The sequence below is a fragment of the Mustelus asterias genome, chromosome 26 (genome assembly GCF_964213995.1).
Source record: "Mustelus asterias chromosome 26, sMusAst1.hap1.1, whole genome shotgun sequence".
In the NCBI taxonomy this organism is placed as follows: domain Eukaryota; kingdom Metazoa; phylum Chordata; class Chondrichthyes; order Carcharhiniformes; family Triakidae; genus Mustelus; species Mustelus asterias.
In genome coordinates, this window is record NC_135826.1 from 40,738,495 (window position 1) to 40,757,001 (window position 18,507).

An 18,507-nucleotide genomic window follows, 5' to 3' on the forward strand; every position below is an offset into this window, starting at 1 on the left:
GCGGGCAAGAGAAAAAGAGAGAATTTGAGCTTCAGAAACTGGAACTGAAAAGTGAAAGTCAACTTAAAATTGCAGAGGTAAAGGGAAAAGTTGGAAATGGTAATGAGGACTGTGAGGAAGAGTGAAGCACTGTAGTCAAAGACTTGGTGGGGATCTGTTTAAATATGTCCAAGTGTTGCCTTTTCCACTTCATTTGAGAAAGTAGCTAAACAAATGAAATGGCCACAAGTCATTTGGGTATTACTGATTCAAACAAAGTTGGTAGGTAGAACCAGTGAGGTGTTTGCATCACTGTTACAGGAGGTATCGAGGAATTATGATGAGGTGACAAAAGCCATTTTAAATGCATGTGAACTAGTGCCAGAACCGTTTAGAGATCTAAGGAAAAATTCTAGTACATAGAATTTGAAAGGATCAAACAAAGTAATTTTGATAGGTGGATAAGGGCCTTGAAAATAGACTAGACGTTGCAGCTCTTAGAGAAACGGTTATTTTGGAGTAGTTTAAAAATTCACTTCTTGATGTAGTGAGAACTGATGTGAAAGAGCAGAGGGTTAAAACTGTGAGGTTAGCAGCAGAAATGGCAGATGAATATGTATTAGTTCATAATTCAAAGTTTGGTTTCCAAAATCAGTTTCAGCCTGTGAGGGAGAGAAACTGGGAAAAGTAGGAATACTCAGGGGGTAAAGGTAAAGGAGATGTTGTGGGAGATAATAAAGACAGTGTATCTCAGGTTAAAAAGGAAACCCATGAGGGTGAAAGAGAAATCAAAAGCCTCTGATATTTCCACTGTGATGAATAAGGACACACAAAATTACAGCGTTGGTGGTTTATGAGAAGTACTGGGAAGGCTGACGTGGTAAAATAGGATAAGCTAGTGAGGCTCGTTAAAGCAGTAAAGGAAAGCCCAGTTGAAGCTAAAGAGGTGCAAAAGAATGTACAGCCTTGTCAGGGGCTGGTTGATAAGAAAGTGCCAGATCTCTTTAAAGAATTTACTTGTGTGGGTAAAGTTTACTCATGTGTACCAGAAGGAGTAGGTAAAGAAGTTAAAATTTTAAGAGATACAGGAGCAATCTTTAATGGTAAGAGATGCGGAGTTATGCTGTTTGGATGGAGTATTGCCAGAAAAGGTGGAATTCAGGGTGAAAGAGTAGTGTTCCATTATATAAGGTGAGGTTGGAGAGTCCAGTGAAGAGTGGTGAAGTGGTAGAAGGAGTAATAGAGAAATTATCTTATCCAGGAGTACAGCTTATCCTCGGTAACGATATAGCTGGATCGCAGGAGGGAGTGATGCCTACTGTGGTTGAAAAACCAGTGGAAAAAAAAACAACCGAGTTATTAAAGGACGCTTATCCTGGGATGTTTTCTGATTGCGTGGTAACAAGATCACAAAGTCATAGGTTAAGACAAGAGGAAATATCAAAGTGTAAAGATAAAAAAGTTGAAGTTAATTATCCGAAACCATTTTTGATCAGATAGTTGATAAAGGTGGAGGGGGAAGTGAATATTTTTAGTTCAGGAAAGTTGGGAGAATTACAACAGAAAGGTATAGAGATAAAACAGTTGTGTCAGAAAGCATAAATGGAAGAAGAATCTGAGTGTTTACCGGAATGTTATTACCTTAAACATGGTGTCTTAATGAGGAAATGGAGACCTTTACATATTCAGATGGCTGATACATGGGCAGAAGTTCATTAAGTGGTAGTACCGGTGGGTTATAGAAAGGAAATGTTACGGGTAGCACTTGAGATACCAGTAGAACGTCATTTAGGAGTAAAGAAAACTCAAGTTAAATTACAAAAGCATTTTTACTGCCTTGCATAAAGCATTAGAGCGCTGGTATCAAACTTTAAAGACCATGTTGAGGGATTATTGACAAGATTATCCAATGGATTGGGATAAAGGAGTTCCATTTGTACAAAGAACAAAGAACAAAGAACAATACAGCACAGGAACAGGCCCTTCGGCCCTCCAAGCCCGCGCCGCTCCCTTTTGTACTTTTTGCTATTCGGGGTGTACCTAATGAATCAGTCATTCAGTCCATTTGAATTGACTTTTGGTCATGAGGTAGGAGGACCACTTAAATTGATTAAAGAGGAATTGGTGAGTCAGTGTTCTGAGATTACATTATTGGGCTATGTGTCAAATGTTAGGGAAAGATTGAATAGAACAGGTGAGTTGGCTAGACAGCATTTAAAAATGGCACAACATGTGATGAAACAGGAAGTGGATAGGGAATCAAAAATGTGTAGTTTTGCTAGTGGGGATAAAGTCTTAGTATTGCTACCAGTGGTAGGTGAACCTTTAAAAGCAAGGTTTAGTGAGCCTTATCAAATTGAAAGTAAATTAAGTGAGGTGAATTATTTGATGAGAATGCCAGATAGAAGGAAAACTCACAGAGTGTGTCGTGTGAATATGCTCAAATGGAATTCTGATAGGGAAGGAGAGCAGAAGAAGGATGTGTTCGTGGTTATAAGTCAGAGTGAAGAACCGAACCCAGATGACTCTGAATTTGACATTCCTCGAATTAAATTGGATGATGTGGAAGTTATCAAAAATTGGGATAAATTATTGAGTTCCCTTCCAGCGGAAAATCAAAATGACCTGAAAGAGTTATTAAAATCACGTGGAGAGATGTGTGGGCATAAGCTGGAAAATACTGAAATAGTTCGACATGATGCAGATGTTGGCAATGCTGTTCCAATTAAGCAGCATCCTTATAGCCTTAACCCTCTAAAATTGGCACAGGTTCAAAAGGAGATTGAAAGCATGCTTAAAAATGACATAACTGACATGAGTTGCAGTGAGTGGAGCTCACTCATAGAGATGGTACCAAAACCGGACGGTACCTAATGATTGTGTGTGGACTATAGGAAAGTGAATGCAGTTATGAAATCAGATTTGTTCCCTGTTCCCCAGTTGGAGGACTGCATTGAGAAGGTGGGACAAGCAACTTTTGTCTCCAAACTGGTCCCTTTATCCGAGAGGGGAAAAAGATTTCAGCTTTCGTGACACCAAACGGTTCTCACCAGTTCAAAGTTATGTCATTTGGAATGAAAAACACCCCAGCCACATTTCACAGATTAACAACAAGGTTATTTCAGAATTGCCCAATTGTGCGGTGTACAAAGACAACCTGGGCACTTTTAGTCAGCCGTAGAAAGAACATTTGGAGCGTCTGGCGGAATTGTTCGATTGACGTCCGGAGGCGGACTTGGTGGTAAACCTGGCTAAGAGTGAGTTTGGAAAAGCCAAAGTCACATTCCTCGGCCGTACCATTCTACATCCTGTGGGGACAGATGACCCCACGGGATGTGAAAACAAAGGGTACTGGGGAGTTCCCATTACCGTGGACAAGAAGGGAAATACTGAGATTTCTGGGCTTGAGTGGTTTCTACAGGAAATTTGTGCCGAATTTCAGCAGTGTGGCTGCTCTCTTGACTGACCTTCTGAAGAAGCGTTGCAAGGTTCAGTGGACAGCAGAGTGTCAACAGGCATTTGAAGGTCTGAAGGTTGTGTTAACCACTGCCCCTGTGACGGCTGCATCAAATTACACAAAACCACTCAAGGTGGCCATTGATGCGAGTGATTTGGGCGTCGGGATGTATTATCACCAAAAGACGACGGAAATATAGAACGGCCTATTGGGTATTTTTCCAAAAAGCTGCACGATCATCAGGAGAAATATTCACCCATTGAGAAAGGGGCCTTGAGTTCGGGGCTGTTGTTGCAACATTTTAACATTTATGTTGCCAGTAATTCATCTGAGATGATTGTGTCTCCTGATCACAATCCATTCACGTTTTTGGGGAAAATTAAGAATAAAAATGCAAGAATGTTTGGATGAAGATTATTGTTACCAGCATTTAGAGATATAATCATAGAATCCCTACAGTGCAGAAGGAGACCATTCAGCCCATTGAGTCTGCACTGACAATAATCCCACCCAGGCCCTATCCTTGTAACAACATGTAATCTCCCTGACATTCAGCGGAAATCCCACCCAGACCTGCTTCCCGTAACCCCAAGTATTTACCCCGCTAATCCCCCTAACCTACATACCTTGGGACACTAAGGGACAATTTAGCATGGCCAATCCACCTAACCAGCACATCTTTGGACTGTGGGAGGGAACCGGAGCACCCGGAGGAAACCCATGCAGACCTGGCGAGAACGTGCAAACTCCACACAGACAGTGACCCGAGGTCGGAATTGAACCCGGGTCCCTGGTGCCGTGACGCAGCAGTGCTAATCACTGTGCCACTGTGCCATGAAAATAATACATGCGGCAGGAAGAGAGAATGTGATTGCAAATGCCTTGTCACTAATTTGATGAAAGAAGAAGGAATGTTTGATGGTGGAAGAGAAGGACTGAAAAGGACGAGATTACTGTTATGTTTGCATGCTTTAATTTTATAAAATGTAAGTGTATCTATTGTAGAGTACTAACAGTGTGGAACTAAAAGATTTTGAAAAGTGAAGCCACCTTTGAATATTGATGGTTCATTTTTTCCTTAAGGGGGAGGTGTGATGATACTGTGCCTTTAAGAAATGCATTTTCATCTTGTTTCTCTGCAGGATGTTCCAAGCAGTCCCTGGCACTTTGTCAGAGCCTTAGTGGCATCTTGCATTGTTGCTGCAACAGCATAATTGTTTGTAATGGCTAGAATGTTGGTATTAATCTGACCTAATGCTGTTCTGCTGTTTTCCCCAGGGATTTTGCAAAGTGGGGCTTCATTGGGATGATTGGCAGGTATGGCCATGGGATGGGTGAAGATGGGCTTTTCACAGAATATTCAAGCTTCGAAGCTGCCTGAAGCTGAGAGACACAGCACTGTTTTTCCCCCTCTCTGGAGCTGGAGATTTTGTTGTCTGGGTGGCTGTTTTTTTAGAAGCGGCCAGAGACTGGGTTTACCTCTCTGATGTTTGGACGATATAGCCTTTCTAAAAGCAGCTATTGGATTCACTGTCCAGAAGTGGTAAAACTTTGGAAATCCAGCATCATGTGAGCAGACTTGTTTTTGGGCTAACTAATGCTGAAGAAGGGTGTACGTTTATGGGATATTGCTGTACATTGGAACAACAGAGATAGCTAGCTGTTAAGAATTATACTTGTGTCATGTTTAAATTTTGTAATTGGTAAAAGTTATTCTCATTATTTTTATTATATTTTAACTATGTTCTTAAATAAACTTTGTGTGATAAAAGTTCCTTAGTGGGTCACTTCAATCATACCTGGAGTGAAACACCATATGCTCACCCTAATGCCAAAATCAAATGTAAAAGTTAGGGCCTAGGCTAACTTCATAAAACACCTTGGAGTTCCTGGCTTGGGTCTTAATAGCAGACAGAACCCTAATCTCAGACACACACTAGAGCAGACAAAACACTAATCTCAGACAAACTAGAGCAGACAGAACACTAATCTTAGACACACACTAGGGCAGACAGAACACTAATCTTAGACACACACTAGAGCAGACAGAACACTAATCCCAGACACACAGAGCAGACAGAACACTAATCTCAGACACACAGAGCAGACAGAACACTAATCTCAGACACATTAGAGCAGACACTAATCTCAGACAGACAGAGCAGACAGAACACTAATCTCAGGCACATTAGAGCAGACACTAATCTCAGACACACAGAGCAGACAGAACACTAATCTCAGACACATTAGAGCAGACACTAATCTCAGACACACTAGTGCAGACAGAACACTAATCTCAGTCACTCACTAGAGCAGACAGAACACTAATCTCAGACACACTAGTGCAGACAGAACACTAATCTCAGTCACTCACTAGAGCAGACAGAACACTAACCTCAGACACACACTTGAGCACAGTGTTGGAGGGCAGAATGGAGAGTTTCAAGCACTTTGGGATAAGAAGAAAAATGAGAAAGACACAGAGACAGCAACGAGAAGATAGAGACCGAGAAATCAACAGTCAGGATAAACAGTTACAGAAAACATAGTGAGATCAGACTAAATATTACAGTTTCTAATGCTTGTGATCTGACACAATTCACTGAACACATTCCCCGTGTTCTGAACCTCTCTTATTTGCATAATTTATTCGATTGCATGAACTAATATGCTAATATGCTAATATGCTCCCAGAGCCTCTGGAGCAGATTCAATGTTTGAAAAAAGGAATTGTTCAATAATTTGTCTTGGTTCCTGTTGGAAATTCTTGTCATCATGTGCTGACTAGAATAATGAATGGGTTTTTAAATCAGCAATGGGGCTGCAGCACGCAACCCGATCGCGGGAAAGGCACCAGCATTCCAAACTTTAAACTCAGTTCGTGGAAGGTCTAAGGGACATTTCTCTGAAATCAACCTGCAGAAACTGGCAGAGTGTGTGCGTGTGGGGGAGTGGAGGGGGTGGGGGGGGTGAGGGATATGATCTTCAGAAGTTGCCACAGGAAGTAGTTGATGCCAAAACATTGAATGTACTCAAGAGGCGGTTGGATATAGCACTTGGGGTGAATGGGATCAAAGGTTATGGGGAGAAAGCAGGATTAGGTTATTGAGTTGGACGATCAGCCATGATCGTGATGAATGGCAGAGCAGGCTCGAAGGGCCGAATGGCCTCCTCCTGCTCCTATCTTCTATGTTTCTAAGAAACACACCATTGTCCAGTTGGAAATACAACCATCAGAATTTGCCAAAGGCTTCAGATTCAGAATGGGCCCCAACCCCCTCCTTCATACCGGGTTCCCCCCTGGGGTCTGCGGAGTTAGCTAGGGTCAGGGGTCAGCTGTAAAGGGATGGGATCAGGGAGAAATTGACCATATCCCTGGATATTTCATCACATGCCACCTACCCTCCAAAGCAACCCCTCCCACTGCACCCACCTCCCCCCCGCCCCCTCGCCACAATCAACAGTCGCCCAAAATGTTACCCCCTGTGGAGATCCGCCTTCCTCCAGGCAAATTGGAAAGCAACCAGACATCACTCAATTGGATCATTTGTAAGGCCAGAATTCTCCGGCTGTTCATGCCCTCCCAGCGCTGCCGGCGAGGATGGAGAATTTGGCGCTCAGCCGCATCTCCATTCACTGCAGTGGGACTGGAGAATCCCGCCATCGGGAATGGCCGGAAAATTCCATCCTAAATGTCAGTCAAATAACTTTAATTTCCATTCCTCATATTCTGATGTCTAAAAGCAAAATCATTCAAAGCAAATGAAAAGAAAACACACAATTTATCCAATGCCCTCCAATGACCTTTCTCCCAGATCTTGGTCACAGTTTTCTGGAAAGCAATCTTCAGTTCCGGGAACTAATCTCAGCCCCCTGGTGGGGTGGTGGTGGCCTGAGAGGGCGATGCTTGAGAGGTCGTGTCCCCCCATGACAGGAGAATCTACAACAGTCTCAGTAAAAGGGACCAGCAAGTTAGAACCGAGGAGAGGAGACGTTTCTTCACTCCGAGGATTGTGAATCACTGAGATTCTCTTGCTCGGGGATTTGTGGGGGCTCGGTCAATGAGAACATTCACGATGGGAATCAATGGGATTTTGGTACTCAGGGAATGATGGGATTGGGCGGAAAGTGCAGACAAGGTGGACGGTCAGCCATGATGTGAGTGAACAGTGACCAGCCTTGGGGGGCAGGGGGGGGGGGGGGGGGGGGTGGTGGGGGGTGGAGGGGGGGGCAGTGGTAAGCACCTGTTCTTTCAGAGAGTGGAGTGGAGTCTCACTCTTTCCCTCCGACTCTGCATGTCCCTCTTGGTCAGGGAGATCATATGGAGTAGTGACTGGAAGCTCTCTTCCCAACACCGACACCTGCTCAGGGATACGCCGACCAACCTGGGCTCCAAGGCAAATCTCAGTGACTTAGGAACATACAGGAGGAGACCATTCAGCCCTTCAATACTGTCATTCTATTCAATGTGATCATGGTGACCTGAATCCTAACTCCATCCAGCTGATGAGGCTTCATATCCTTAAACAGCCTCGTCTGTAAACCTCCTGCCTTCAGGTTTAACATGATCGATTTCGCTCTTTCTTGTGGGAGGGTTCCAACACATTCCCCACTTTGTGCGCGATGGACGTTCCCAAACTTCTCTCCTTAATGGTCAGTCCCTGGTCAGTCTCTGGTTTTAAGTTCATGTTCCCTTGTCCTGGACTCCCCTCCTCCCTCCACCCCCCCCGCTCACCCCCCACCCCCGCTCACCCCCAACGCTACCATCTGAAGAAGGAATTCTCTCTACCCTCACAATTTCTTTGAAAAGCTTAAAGAACCTCAACCATCCGTTAATCTCCTAAAATACACGCCTGACCTTTGTGTAGTCACTACAGATCACCTGACTCTCTTTGGGTTCCACTCAGTTAAGGTGCTGATGCTGTTGCGGGGGAAGGGGGGGGTGTGCAGGGAGGTGAGGGGGAGGGGGGAGGAGAGAGTGGGGGAGAGGGAGGGGGCAGGGAGGTGAGGGGACAGTGGGGGAGTGCAGGAAGGTGTGCGGGAGGGTGTGGGGGGAGGGGGTTGGGGGGGTAGGAGCACAGGGAGGTGAGGAGGAGTGGGAGGGGGGAAGGGTGTGCGGGGGGGTGTTGGGGGGGGCGAGCGCAGTGGAATCCTGGAATAAATGTGAATAAGTTCTGCAAAAGGAAGATACTGCGGATGCTGGAAATCTGAAATAACCACAGAAAATGCTGGAAATACTCAGCAGGTCTGGAAACATCTGTGGAGAGAGAAACAGAGTTAATGTTGCAGGTCGATGACCTTTCGTCAGAACTGCAAAATGTTTAGAGATATGACAGGTTTAATCAAACCTTCAGCCCGACCACTTGGACCAGGTGTGTGGTCACCTGCCCTAATGTATCTCCTCATGGCTCGGTGTCCGGTTCTGTCTGATAATCACTGCTATGAAATGTTCTGGGACATTCTTTGCTGCAACAAAGGTGCTATATAAATGCAAGTTGTTGTTGGTGTTGCCCCCTCCTTCTCCCCGTGTGATTAGTTTCTGGTCCCAGTTGCTATGCAGTTTCACAAATCCCTGACAGAACTTGGCCAGCGCGTCATTCACTCTGTACTGGCAGCATCAGAGACCGATCGCACTGACAGAAGGATTTACCTCCCAGTTATAGCTGCTCTGTCAGAGAGTCAGCACAGGCTCGATGGGCCAAACGGCCTTTTTCTGCACTGTCGGGATTCCATGTGTCCTTGTGAGGGAGGCACATCATAGAATCCCTACAGTACTGAAGGAAGCCATTCAGCCCATCGAGTCTGTACCGACCACAATCCCACCCAGGCCCTACTCCCATAACCCCACGCATTTATCCTAGCTAGTCCCCCTGACACTAGGGTCAATTTAGCATGGCCAATCAACCTAACCCACACAGCTTTGGACTGTGGGAAGAAACTGGAGCACCCAGAGGAAACCCATGCAGATATGGGGAGAACGTGCAAGCTCCACACAGACAGTGACCCAAGGTTGGAATTGAACCTGTGTCCCTGGCGCTGTGAGGCAGCAGTGCTAACCACTGTGCTACCGTGCCGCCCAAGGAATTTGGGTAAGGAATTTGAGAAGGAATCTGATAATAGACACCCTGCCACAGTATAGGCCACTGGGCTAGGTTACTATAGGTCTTCGTCTGACCCTGGGCTAGGTCAGCATAGGTCTTCGCCTGACACTGGGCTAGGTCAGTATAGGTCTTCGCCTGACACTGGGCTAGGTCAGTATAGGTCTTCGCCTGACACTGGGCTAGGTCAGTAAAGATCTTCACCTGACACTGGGCTAGGTCAGTGAAGGTCTTCGCCTGACACTGGGCTAGGTCAGTAAAGATCTTCACCTGACACTGGGCTAGGTCAGTATAAGTCTTTGCCTGACACTGGGCTAGGTCAGTAAAGGTCTTCGCCTGACACTGGGCTAGGTCAGTAAAGGTCTTCGCCTGACACTGGGCTAGGTCAGTGAAGGTCTTCGCCTGACACTGGGCTAGGTCAGTAAAGGTCTTCGCCTGACACTGGGCTATGTCAGTGAAGAGAAAATGCTGAACACTTGGCAGGTCCGACAGTATCTGTGGAGAGAGGAAAAGGACAGAGTTAACATTTCAGATCGATTACTGTTCATCAGAACTGGAAAAAGTTCGAGATGGAACAGAGTTTAAGCAAGTCTTGAAGAATTTCCAGATTTAACATCTGAACCTCCGGTTCATTCTTTCTTTGCTTCTTTTCTTGTGATGATGTTTCTGCCTTTCCCATTGAATATTTCTCTTGCGGTTCTTTACTCCTCCCGTCACCATCTCCTTTCAGCAGCTTTTATCATTGAGTTTCTCCTGCCTTCCACCCTCTCACACACTTTGATCATCTCCCCCGTGCTGCCTCCAAACTTGCTTCAAACCTGTTACATCCCCAACTTGATCCAGTTCTGATGAGAAGTCATCGGCCCGAGACATTAACTCTGTTTCTCTCTCTCCACAGAGACTGACCGACCTGCTGAGTATTCCCAGCATTTTGATTTTATTTCAGATTTCTGGTATCTGCAGTAATTTGCTTTTATCGGGGAGGTGGGTATTTTGTGCCCATACCCCCTGGCGGGTTTGGTGGTATGTAATCAGGCAGCAGGGGGGTGGGCACAGTAAGAAGTTTCACAACGCCAGGTTAACGTCTAACAGTTTTATCACTTCGGTGTGATACCAAATAGACCTGTTGGACTTTAACCTGGTGTTGTGAGACCTCGCACGAGAGGCCACAGGTTTAGGGTGCTGGGGAGTAGGTACAGAGGAGATGTGAGGGGTAAGTTTTTCACTCAGAGGGTGGTGGGTGCGTGGAATCGGCTGCCGGCAGTGGTGGCGGAAGCGGATTCGATTGAGTCTTTTAAGAGAATTATGGATAGGTTCATAGAGGTTAATAAGATAGAGGGTTATAGGTGAGCCTAGAAGGTAAGGAAATTGTTCGGAGCAACTTGTGGGCCAAAGGGCCTGTTTGTGCTGTAGCCTTTCTATGTTCTTCCATGTTCTATGTTCTCTTACGATGCCGACCCCAGTCCAACGCCGGCATCTCCACCTCAGGAGGATGGTGGGTGGGGACCCTGCCAAAAATCTGAGTCCACCCCGATTAAATCACGGACAACATTCCTACCCCGCTACCAATCCAGGGCCTCAGGTTAATGTCCACCAAAGGCCCTCCTTCCACTGTTGCTGCTATTAACCCAGCAGTGGGTGGGAGGGGCTTGCCAGACAGTCACCATGACAAACAAATCGATCCAGGGTTGCTTGTGGGTTCCCACAGGGGGTCTGCCGTTCGGGACCCGGCACCAGGAAGGGTGGTAGGGGCCGCCCCACTGAGAGCCAAACTCCTGTCCTTGCTGCTGACCTCACCCTCACCCACCAGCCCCGCCCCCGCGACCCTCACCCCAATCACTCACCTGTGACCTGGGACCCAGTGGTGAACCGGGGGCGGGCGGTGGTCTCAGTTACTGCCATTGTGGTCCAATGGAACTGCCAGCCTCTGATTGGCTGGCAGCTCTCATTGGGCGAGATTTCTGTCCCAGGGTCCTTGAGAGGGAGAAGGACTCCAGCTGCCCTGTCAGTCGCCAGAGTGGAATGAGATGCGGGGGTGGGGGGGCTCTCGCTGCCTCTCTGGCCAAAAGCCAGAGGCAAAGCCATTGCCTCCACCAGACTCAGCCCCCCGAGATGCAATCTTGGTGTGACCATCCCTGATTGGGTGCATTCCTGGGGGTTTCCGCTCACCCACCCTTCTCCAAATGCTCCGCTCGCACTGATGTTCCCCTCATGCACCGTCCCCAAAGCTACAGCTCATTAAGAAGCAGGCTCTTCATTGCCACACTGCACTGATTCCAGACTGTCCAATCAGCCTCATTCTCCCATCTCCCAATTGAGCAGCGTTCAAAGAGACAGAAAGACAACGGATATTAATGGTCATCACCCTCCCACCACCCAACCCCCTCCCACCACTCCACCCTCCACCCCCCACCCACGCCCCCCACCCCCCTCCCACTCCCCCATCCCACCCTTGACTTCTTTCTGAAAGTTCCTCCCAGCAGCAACAAGTCATTGAATCTTACAGCACAGGATGAGGCCATTCAGCCCACTGCCCCTGTGCTGGGCCCCCTCATAGCCCTGCAATTTCTGTTGGAGCTGGTTCCAGCGCCCTTTTCACACAGCACCTCGTGGATCTCAGTTCACTGATGGCTCCACACGTTTTCCCTCATGTGCAGGTATTCCCAGAATCCTGCCTTTCTTGGAGCAGCGGTTTTGTGTTTTTTTTTCTCCTCTTCCCACTCGTTCCAATGGTTTTCAGAGCTGTTGATCTGTGACGTCTCACACTTGGGATGAAAACCTAGCGAGTGCTCTCTCTGCACGTGCTTCCCGACCTGCTGAGTTTCTGCACCATCTTCTCTTTGGGATTTCCCGTGATGCTGTGTGTGATATTTGTGCTTTTTGTACAAAATCCCCGCCTGTTGTTCTCTTGACTGAGGTACAGAATGTCAGGCTCTCTGGTTACAGCACTTAGCGTCAGTTCACTGGTAACACTGACACCTCATCCAACCATTAACTAACCACCAGGAAACTTGATATCTCCTACAAGTCTTCGGTTCCCACTCCAGCCTCGTATTATCTCTCTCTATCTCTCCCTCATCCTCTGCTTCACCTCACACTCTGTCTCTCACTTACCCTCCCTCCCTGACTCATTGTCTCTCTCACTCACAAACACACACAAACACACATCCTCTCTTTCCTCCCTGCGCTCTCATTCCCACTCTCCCCCCTTTCTTTCCATCCTTCTCTCTCTCTCAATAACTATCTCTTTCCCCCTCTCTCTCTCTCACATTCTCTCTCTGTTCCACACTCTCTGTCTCACACTCTCTGTCTCACATTCTCTCTCTGTCTCACACGCTCTCTCTGTCTCACACTCTCTGTCTTACACTCTCTCTCTCTCTCTCTCTCACACTCTCTCTCTATCTCTCACACTCTCTCTCTATCTCACCACCTCAACAACCATCTCCCCCCAAATGCCTAAAACACGACAGAAGCAGAACATCACGCTTCTTTTTGCCCCACACACCACCCCACACAAGAAAAAACTAACACGGATAATAATATATAATATATCAGAAAAAGGCCCAGGAGGCAAGAAGACAACAAGCCTCAGAATAAAGGCAAGGCGTCACGAGGAGCGACAAGGGTTGGATGTGAGCTGAAAGAAAAGTGGCAGAGCACGAAGTAAAGGGGGACGTGTCCTCTCTCTGTCCCACCCCAAAAATCTCTCTGTCTCACACTCTCTCAACCTCACACTTTCTCTCTGTCTCACACTCTCTCAACCTCACACTCTCTCTCTGTCTCATACTCTCTCTGTTTCACACTCTCTCTGTTTCACACTCTCTGTCTCACACTCTCTGTCTCACACTCTCTCTCTCTGTCTCACACTCTCTCTCTGTCTCACTCTCTCTCAATCTGTCTCACACTCTCTCAACCTCACACTCTCTGTCTCACACTCTCTCTCTGTCTCAACTCTCTCTATTTCACACTCTCTGTCTCACGCTCTCTCTCTGTCTCACACTCTCTGTCTCACACTCTCTCTCTCTGTCTCACTCTCTCTCTCTGTCTCACACTCTCTCAATCTGTCTCACACTCTCTCAACCTCACACTCTCTCTCTGTCTCACGCTCTCTCTCTGTCTCTCACTCTCTCTGTTTCACACTCTCTGTCTCACACTCTCTCTCTGTCTCACACCCTCTGTCTCACACTCTCTCTCTCTGTCTCACACTCTCTCTCTGTCTCACACTCTCTGTCTCACACTCTCTCTGTCTCACTCTCTCTCTGTCTCACACTTTCTCTCTCTGTCTCACACTCTCTCTCTGTCTCACACTCTCTCTCTGTCTCACACTCTCTGTCTCACACTCTCTCTGTCTCACTCTCTCTCTGTCTCACACTTTCTCTCTCTGTCTCACACTCTCTCTCTGTCTCACACTCTCTCTCTGTCTCACACTCTCTGTCTCACACTCTCTGTCTCACACTCTCTCTCTGTCTCACGCTCTCTCTATCTCACAGTCTCTGTCTCACACCCTCCCTCACAAACACCAGAGCAACTTCCTGTAAGCAGGGTTTAAACAAAAACTATCAAACATTGTGTGATATGGAAGCAGGTTGCCCCATCATTATGGTATCGCTGTTCAGATACATGGTTCTTCTTTTAAGAGCACACAGAGCTATCTTTGGAGAATCCTTTCAGGAACCCAAGTGAAAGAATCTCTCTAGTGCTGAATGAATGAGTGACAGTGCCTGAAATGTCCTGTACCCTACAGAGTGTAACATTACAGCTGGAGTCTCCATGTGTGACACATTAGATATTACTTTGCAATGACTGGGACAAACTGCAGTTTCTTCCTTCAGAAACTCACTCGTCTCTCAGAAATATCTCAAGGGGGCTCAGGAAAATGGAGTTAGCTTAGATTGCAGTGACCCGTCATGTGACCATGAGTGGAATCCATTTTGAGCACAGCAAGATTCCACAAACACCAATGGAATGTGGGGACGGAGCCAGTCCAGGTCAGGGGTCACGGTGGTCCCAGATCATTCAGAGGTTTTGGAGGGCTTGCTCCCAGGTCCCCCCATCTTCAAACTCGGGCATCAATTTGCTGGCCTGTGTGTCCACTGAGGAATGGCCTCAGCTGATAGCGCTCTCACCTCTGGTCAGAGAGTCATGAGTTCCAGTCCCACTCCAGAACCTTGCAATGAGGGAGTGCTGGGGGAACGCTGGGCTAGTGCTGGGGGGGTGCTGGGGGATCACTGGGGGAGTGCTGGGGGAGTGCTGGGGGAGTGCTGGGGGAGTGTTGGGGGAGTGCTGGGGGAGTGTAGGGGGAGTGCTGGGGGAGTGCTGGGGAAGTGCGGGGGGAGAGCTGGGGGAGCGCTGAGGGAGTGCTGGGGGAGTGTTGGGGGAGTGCTGGGGGAGTGCCTGGGGAGTGCTGAGGGAGTGCTGGGGAGTGCAGGGGGAGTGCTGGGGGAGTGCTGGGGGAGTGCGGGGGGGAGAGCTGGGGAGTGCTGAGGGAGTGCTGGGGGAGTGCTGAGGGAGTGCTGGGGGAGTGCTGGGGGAGTGCTGAGGGAGTGCTGGGGGAGTGCTGGGGGAGCACTGGGGGAGCGCTGAGGAAGTGCTGAGGGAGTGCTGAGGGAGTGCAGGGGGAGTGTTGGGGGAGTGCTGGGGGAGTGCTGGGGGAGTGGTGAGGGAGTGCTGGGGGAGTGCTGGGAGAGTGCTGAGGGAGTGCTGAGAGAGTGCTGAGAGAGTGCTGGGGGAGTGCCGGCCGGGGTGGGGGGGGCTGGGGAGCTGCTGGGGGAATGTTGGGGGAGTGGTGGGGGAGTGGTGGGGGAGTGTGGGGGGTGCTGGGGGAGTGCTGAGGGAGCGCTGGGGGAGTGCTGGGAGGGTGCTGGGGGGATGCTGAGGGAGTGCTCTGGGAGTGTAGGGGGGTGCTGGGGGGATGCTGGGGGAATGTTGGGGGAGTGGTGTGGGAGTGGTGGGGGAGTGCGGGGGGTGCTGGGAGGGTGCTGGGGGGATGCTGAGGGAGTGCTCTGGGAGTGTCGGGGAGTGCTGGGGGGATGCTGGGGGAATGTTGGGGAGTGTTGGGGGTGAGCGGGCGGGCTGCTGGGGGAGTGCGGGGGGGAGTGGTCCATGAAAGGTCTTGTCTTTTGGTAGAGATGTTAATCTGAGGTTCCATCTTTCCTCTCGGGTTGATACAAATGCTTCCATATTGCTATTCCTAAGAGTTGGGTGGCACCGTAGTTAGCACTGCTGCCTCACAGCGCCAGGAACCTGAGTTCGATTCCCAGCTTGGGTCACTGTCTGTGCAGAGTCTGTATGTTCTCCCCGTGTCTGCGTGGGTTTCCTCCAGGTGCTCCGGTTTCCTCCCACAGTCCAATGATGTGCGGGTTAGGTTGATTGGCCATGCTAAATTGCCCCTTAGTGTCAGGGGGATTAGCAGGGTAAATAGGTGGGGTTATGGGGATAGGGCCTGGGTGAGATTGTTGTCCATGCAGGCTCGATGGGCCGAATGGCCTCCTTCTGGACTGTAGGGATTCTATGACTCTAGGAGCAGACGAGTTCTCTCCAGTGTCCTGACTAATATTAGCCAGCATCACTGAGTCAGATTATCTGATTATCATCACATTGTGGTTTGTGGGATCTTGCTATGCATGATCTGATTGCTGCACTCGACTACATCACCACAGCGACCACACCTGAGTATGGAGTAGGTTTTCATATGCTTTTAATGCTCTGAGGTTGTGGTAGATGCTATTAATAAATGCACACCTACATCCGAAACCTCAACACAGTCATAGAAACACAGAAACTAGAAGCAGGAGGAGGCCATTCGGCCCTTCGAGCCTGCTCCGCTATTCATTTTGATCACGGCTGATCATCAAATTCAATATCCTGATCCCACCTTTCCAGGGAATATCGCTTAATGCCTTTCGCCCCAAGAGCTGTATCTAATTCCCTCTTGAAATCACACATCGTCACCGTGTCTGCCTCAGTGAAAAGTGGAACAGAGCCTGAGAGAGCACAAGGCATCCCAGGTTCAACGTGCCAAGGCAGCTGATCTCAGTCACAGAGCCCACGTCTGCCCTCAGATTAATGAGTGCAGAGAAACCTCTCACTAATGATTGTTCTAATGAACATCCAAACTGGTAAGTATCAAAGTAACCGCTCCAATCACAACCCCACCCCCACACTCACATTGGCTGGACTCACACTTTTTAATAGCGGAGGCCATTGGAGGGGGCTGATGTCTCTGCCATTTTCAGCTACAAATTGGAGTTGGGGAGAGAGACGGAGGCTTTCTTCTAAGTGCTGGCTCTGGAGAGGGGAAATGAAGAGTTAATTTCATTTGGCATGTTCCTGGTTACACCTGAACCCATCGGAGGGCAATGCTGAAATTGCAGGCATGTACCCAGGATGGGAAATCATAGAACAAGTTGCCTTTTTATAGCTCCGTTAAGATAGGAAACATCCCAAAGTTCTTCACAAGGATGTAATCAGACAAAACACTGACATCGAGGTGAAGCAAGAGATATTAAAGCGGTTGACTAAAAGCTGGATCTAAGAGGATATAAAATTAACTCCAAGCAGAGGAGAGAGAGGTGGAGATCTTCGGAGAGGGAATTCCAGAGTTTAGACAACCGCAGGCAAACCGCTGTGGTCATGTGACCTTTACTCTGCAGACCGACCCTTAAACGGACCACAACCGCAATGGCGGGGAGATAGGAAAAAGTCAGGAATACACAAATTCCCACCTGAATTCCCAAGGTCTTCCCAGTGGTTGAAGCTCTTTGAACATTAAATGGGGTAACGCCCTGCTCTGAACTTTCTGGGGGGGTAATCGGGGGTCGTACACCTCAGTGATGACATCACATTAACACATCAGGGAAAGGTACATCCTCCTACCTTGGACAGTAATCTCACCAGCTACTGCAGAGGGAGAATGGGGACAGGCAGGAACTTTGGATATGGCATTTTTTGTCTGTTATTAAACCTAAAACACCTCCCACACAAGATTGGGAATTAAGCTTAAAAAGAAGAATCTGGGGAGGAATCCAAAGCATGGTCTGAATGTAAGCTTTAAACAAGCTTTAAATAGGGTCAAAAGAGGCAATTTCAAAACCCCCTCCACCCTGTCCCCATCAAACACTCCCAGAACAGGTACAGCACAGGGTTAGATACAGAGTAAAGCTTCCTCTACACTATCCCCATCAAACACTCCCAGCACAGATACAGCATGGGGTTAGATACAGAGTAAAGCTCCCTCGACACTGTCCCCATCAAACACTCCCAGGACAGGTACAGCATGGGGTTAGAGACAGAGTAAAGCACTCTCCACACTGTCTCCATCAAACACTCCCAGGACAGGGTACAGCATGGGGCTAGATACAGAGTAAAGCTCCCTGTACGCTGTCCCCATCAGACTCTCCCAGGATAGGTACACCACAGAGTTAGATACAGAGTAAAGCTCCCTCTACACTGTCCCCATCAAACACTCCCAGGATAGGTACAGCATGGGGTTAGATACAGAGTAAAGCTCCCTCTACACTGTCCCCATCAAACACGCCCAGGACAGGTACAGCACGGGGTTAGGTACAGGGTAAAGCTCCCTCTTCGTGATCCCAAACAATGTTCTTACAGCTCAGTCCATAATCGGTGAAGATTTGATGGTTGAGACAGTGATGAGTATGGAACAGTTTGCTTTTGGTTTTAGCAGCTGCAGCTTTGAATTAGACAAAGTAGATGAGAACCTACATTGCTGAGGATGAGAAACAAGCTTTAGTGAGAAGCCAAAGGAAATCAGCATTAGTAGAGAAATGGTTTTGGGGAAATTGATGGGATTGAAGGTGGATAAATCCCCAGGTCCTGATAATCTTCATCCCAGGGAAGGCCCTGGAAATAGTAGATCCATTGGTGGTTATTTTCCAAAATTCTTTGGACTGGTTCCAACAGATTGGAGGGTAGCTAATGTAAGCCCACTATTCAAAAAGGGTGGTAGAGAGA

At 48.1% G+C, this 18,507-nt stretch overlaps 1 protein-coding gene across 1 annotated transcript in view; it reads right to left on the bottom strand.

Moving 5' to 3' along the window:
- The window catches only part of LOC144479707 (small conductance calcium-activated potassium channel protein 2-like), a 201,047-nt gene that overhangs the window by 129,102 nt on the left and 53,438 nt on the right, over positions 1-18,507 (bottom strand). Inside the window, exon 3 of the mRNA XM_078198737.1 lies at positions 16,702-16,821. Coding sequence (XP_078054863.1) covers positions 16,702-16,821 — 120 coding nt within the window. The remainder of the gene's footprint in view (positions 1-16,701; positions 16,822-18,507) is intronic.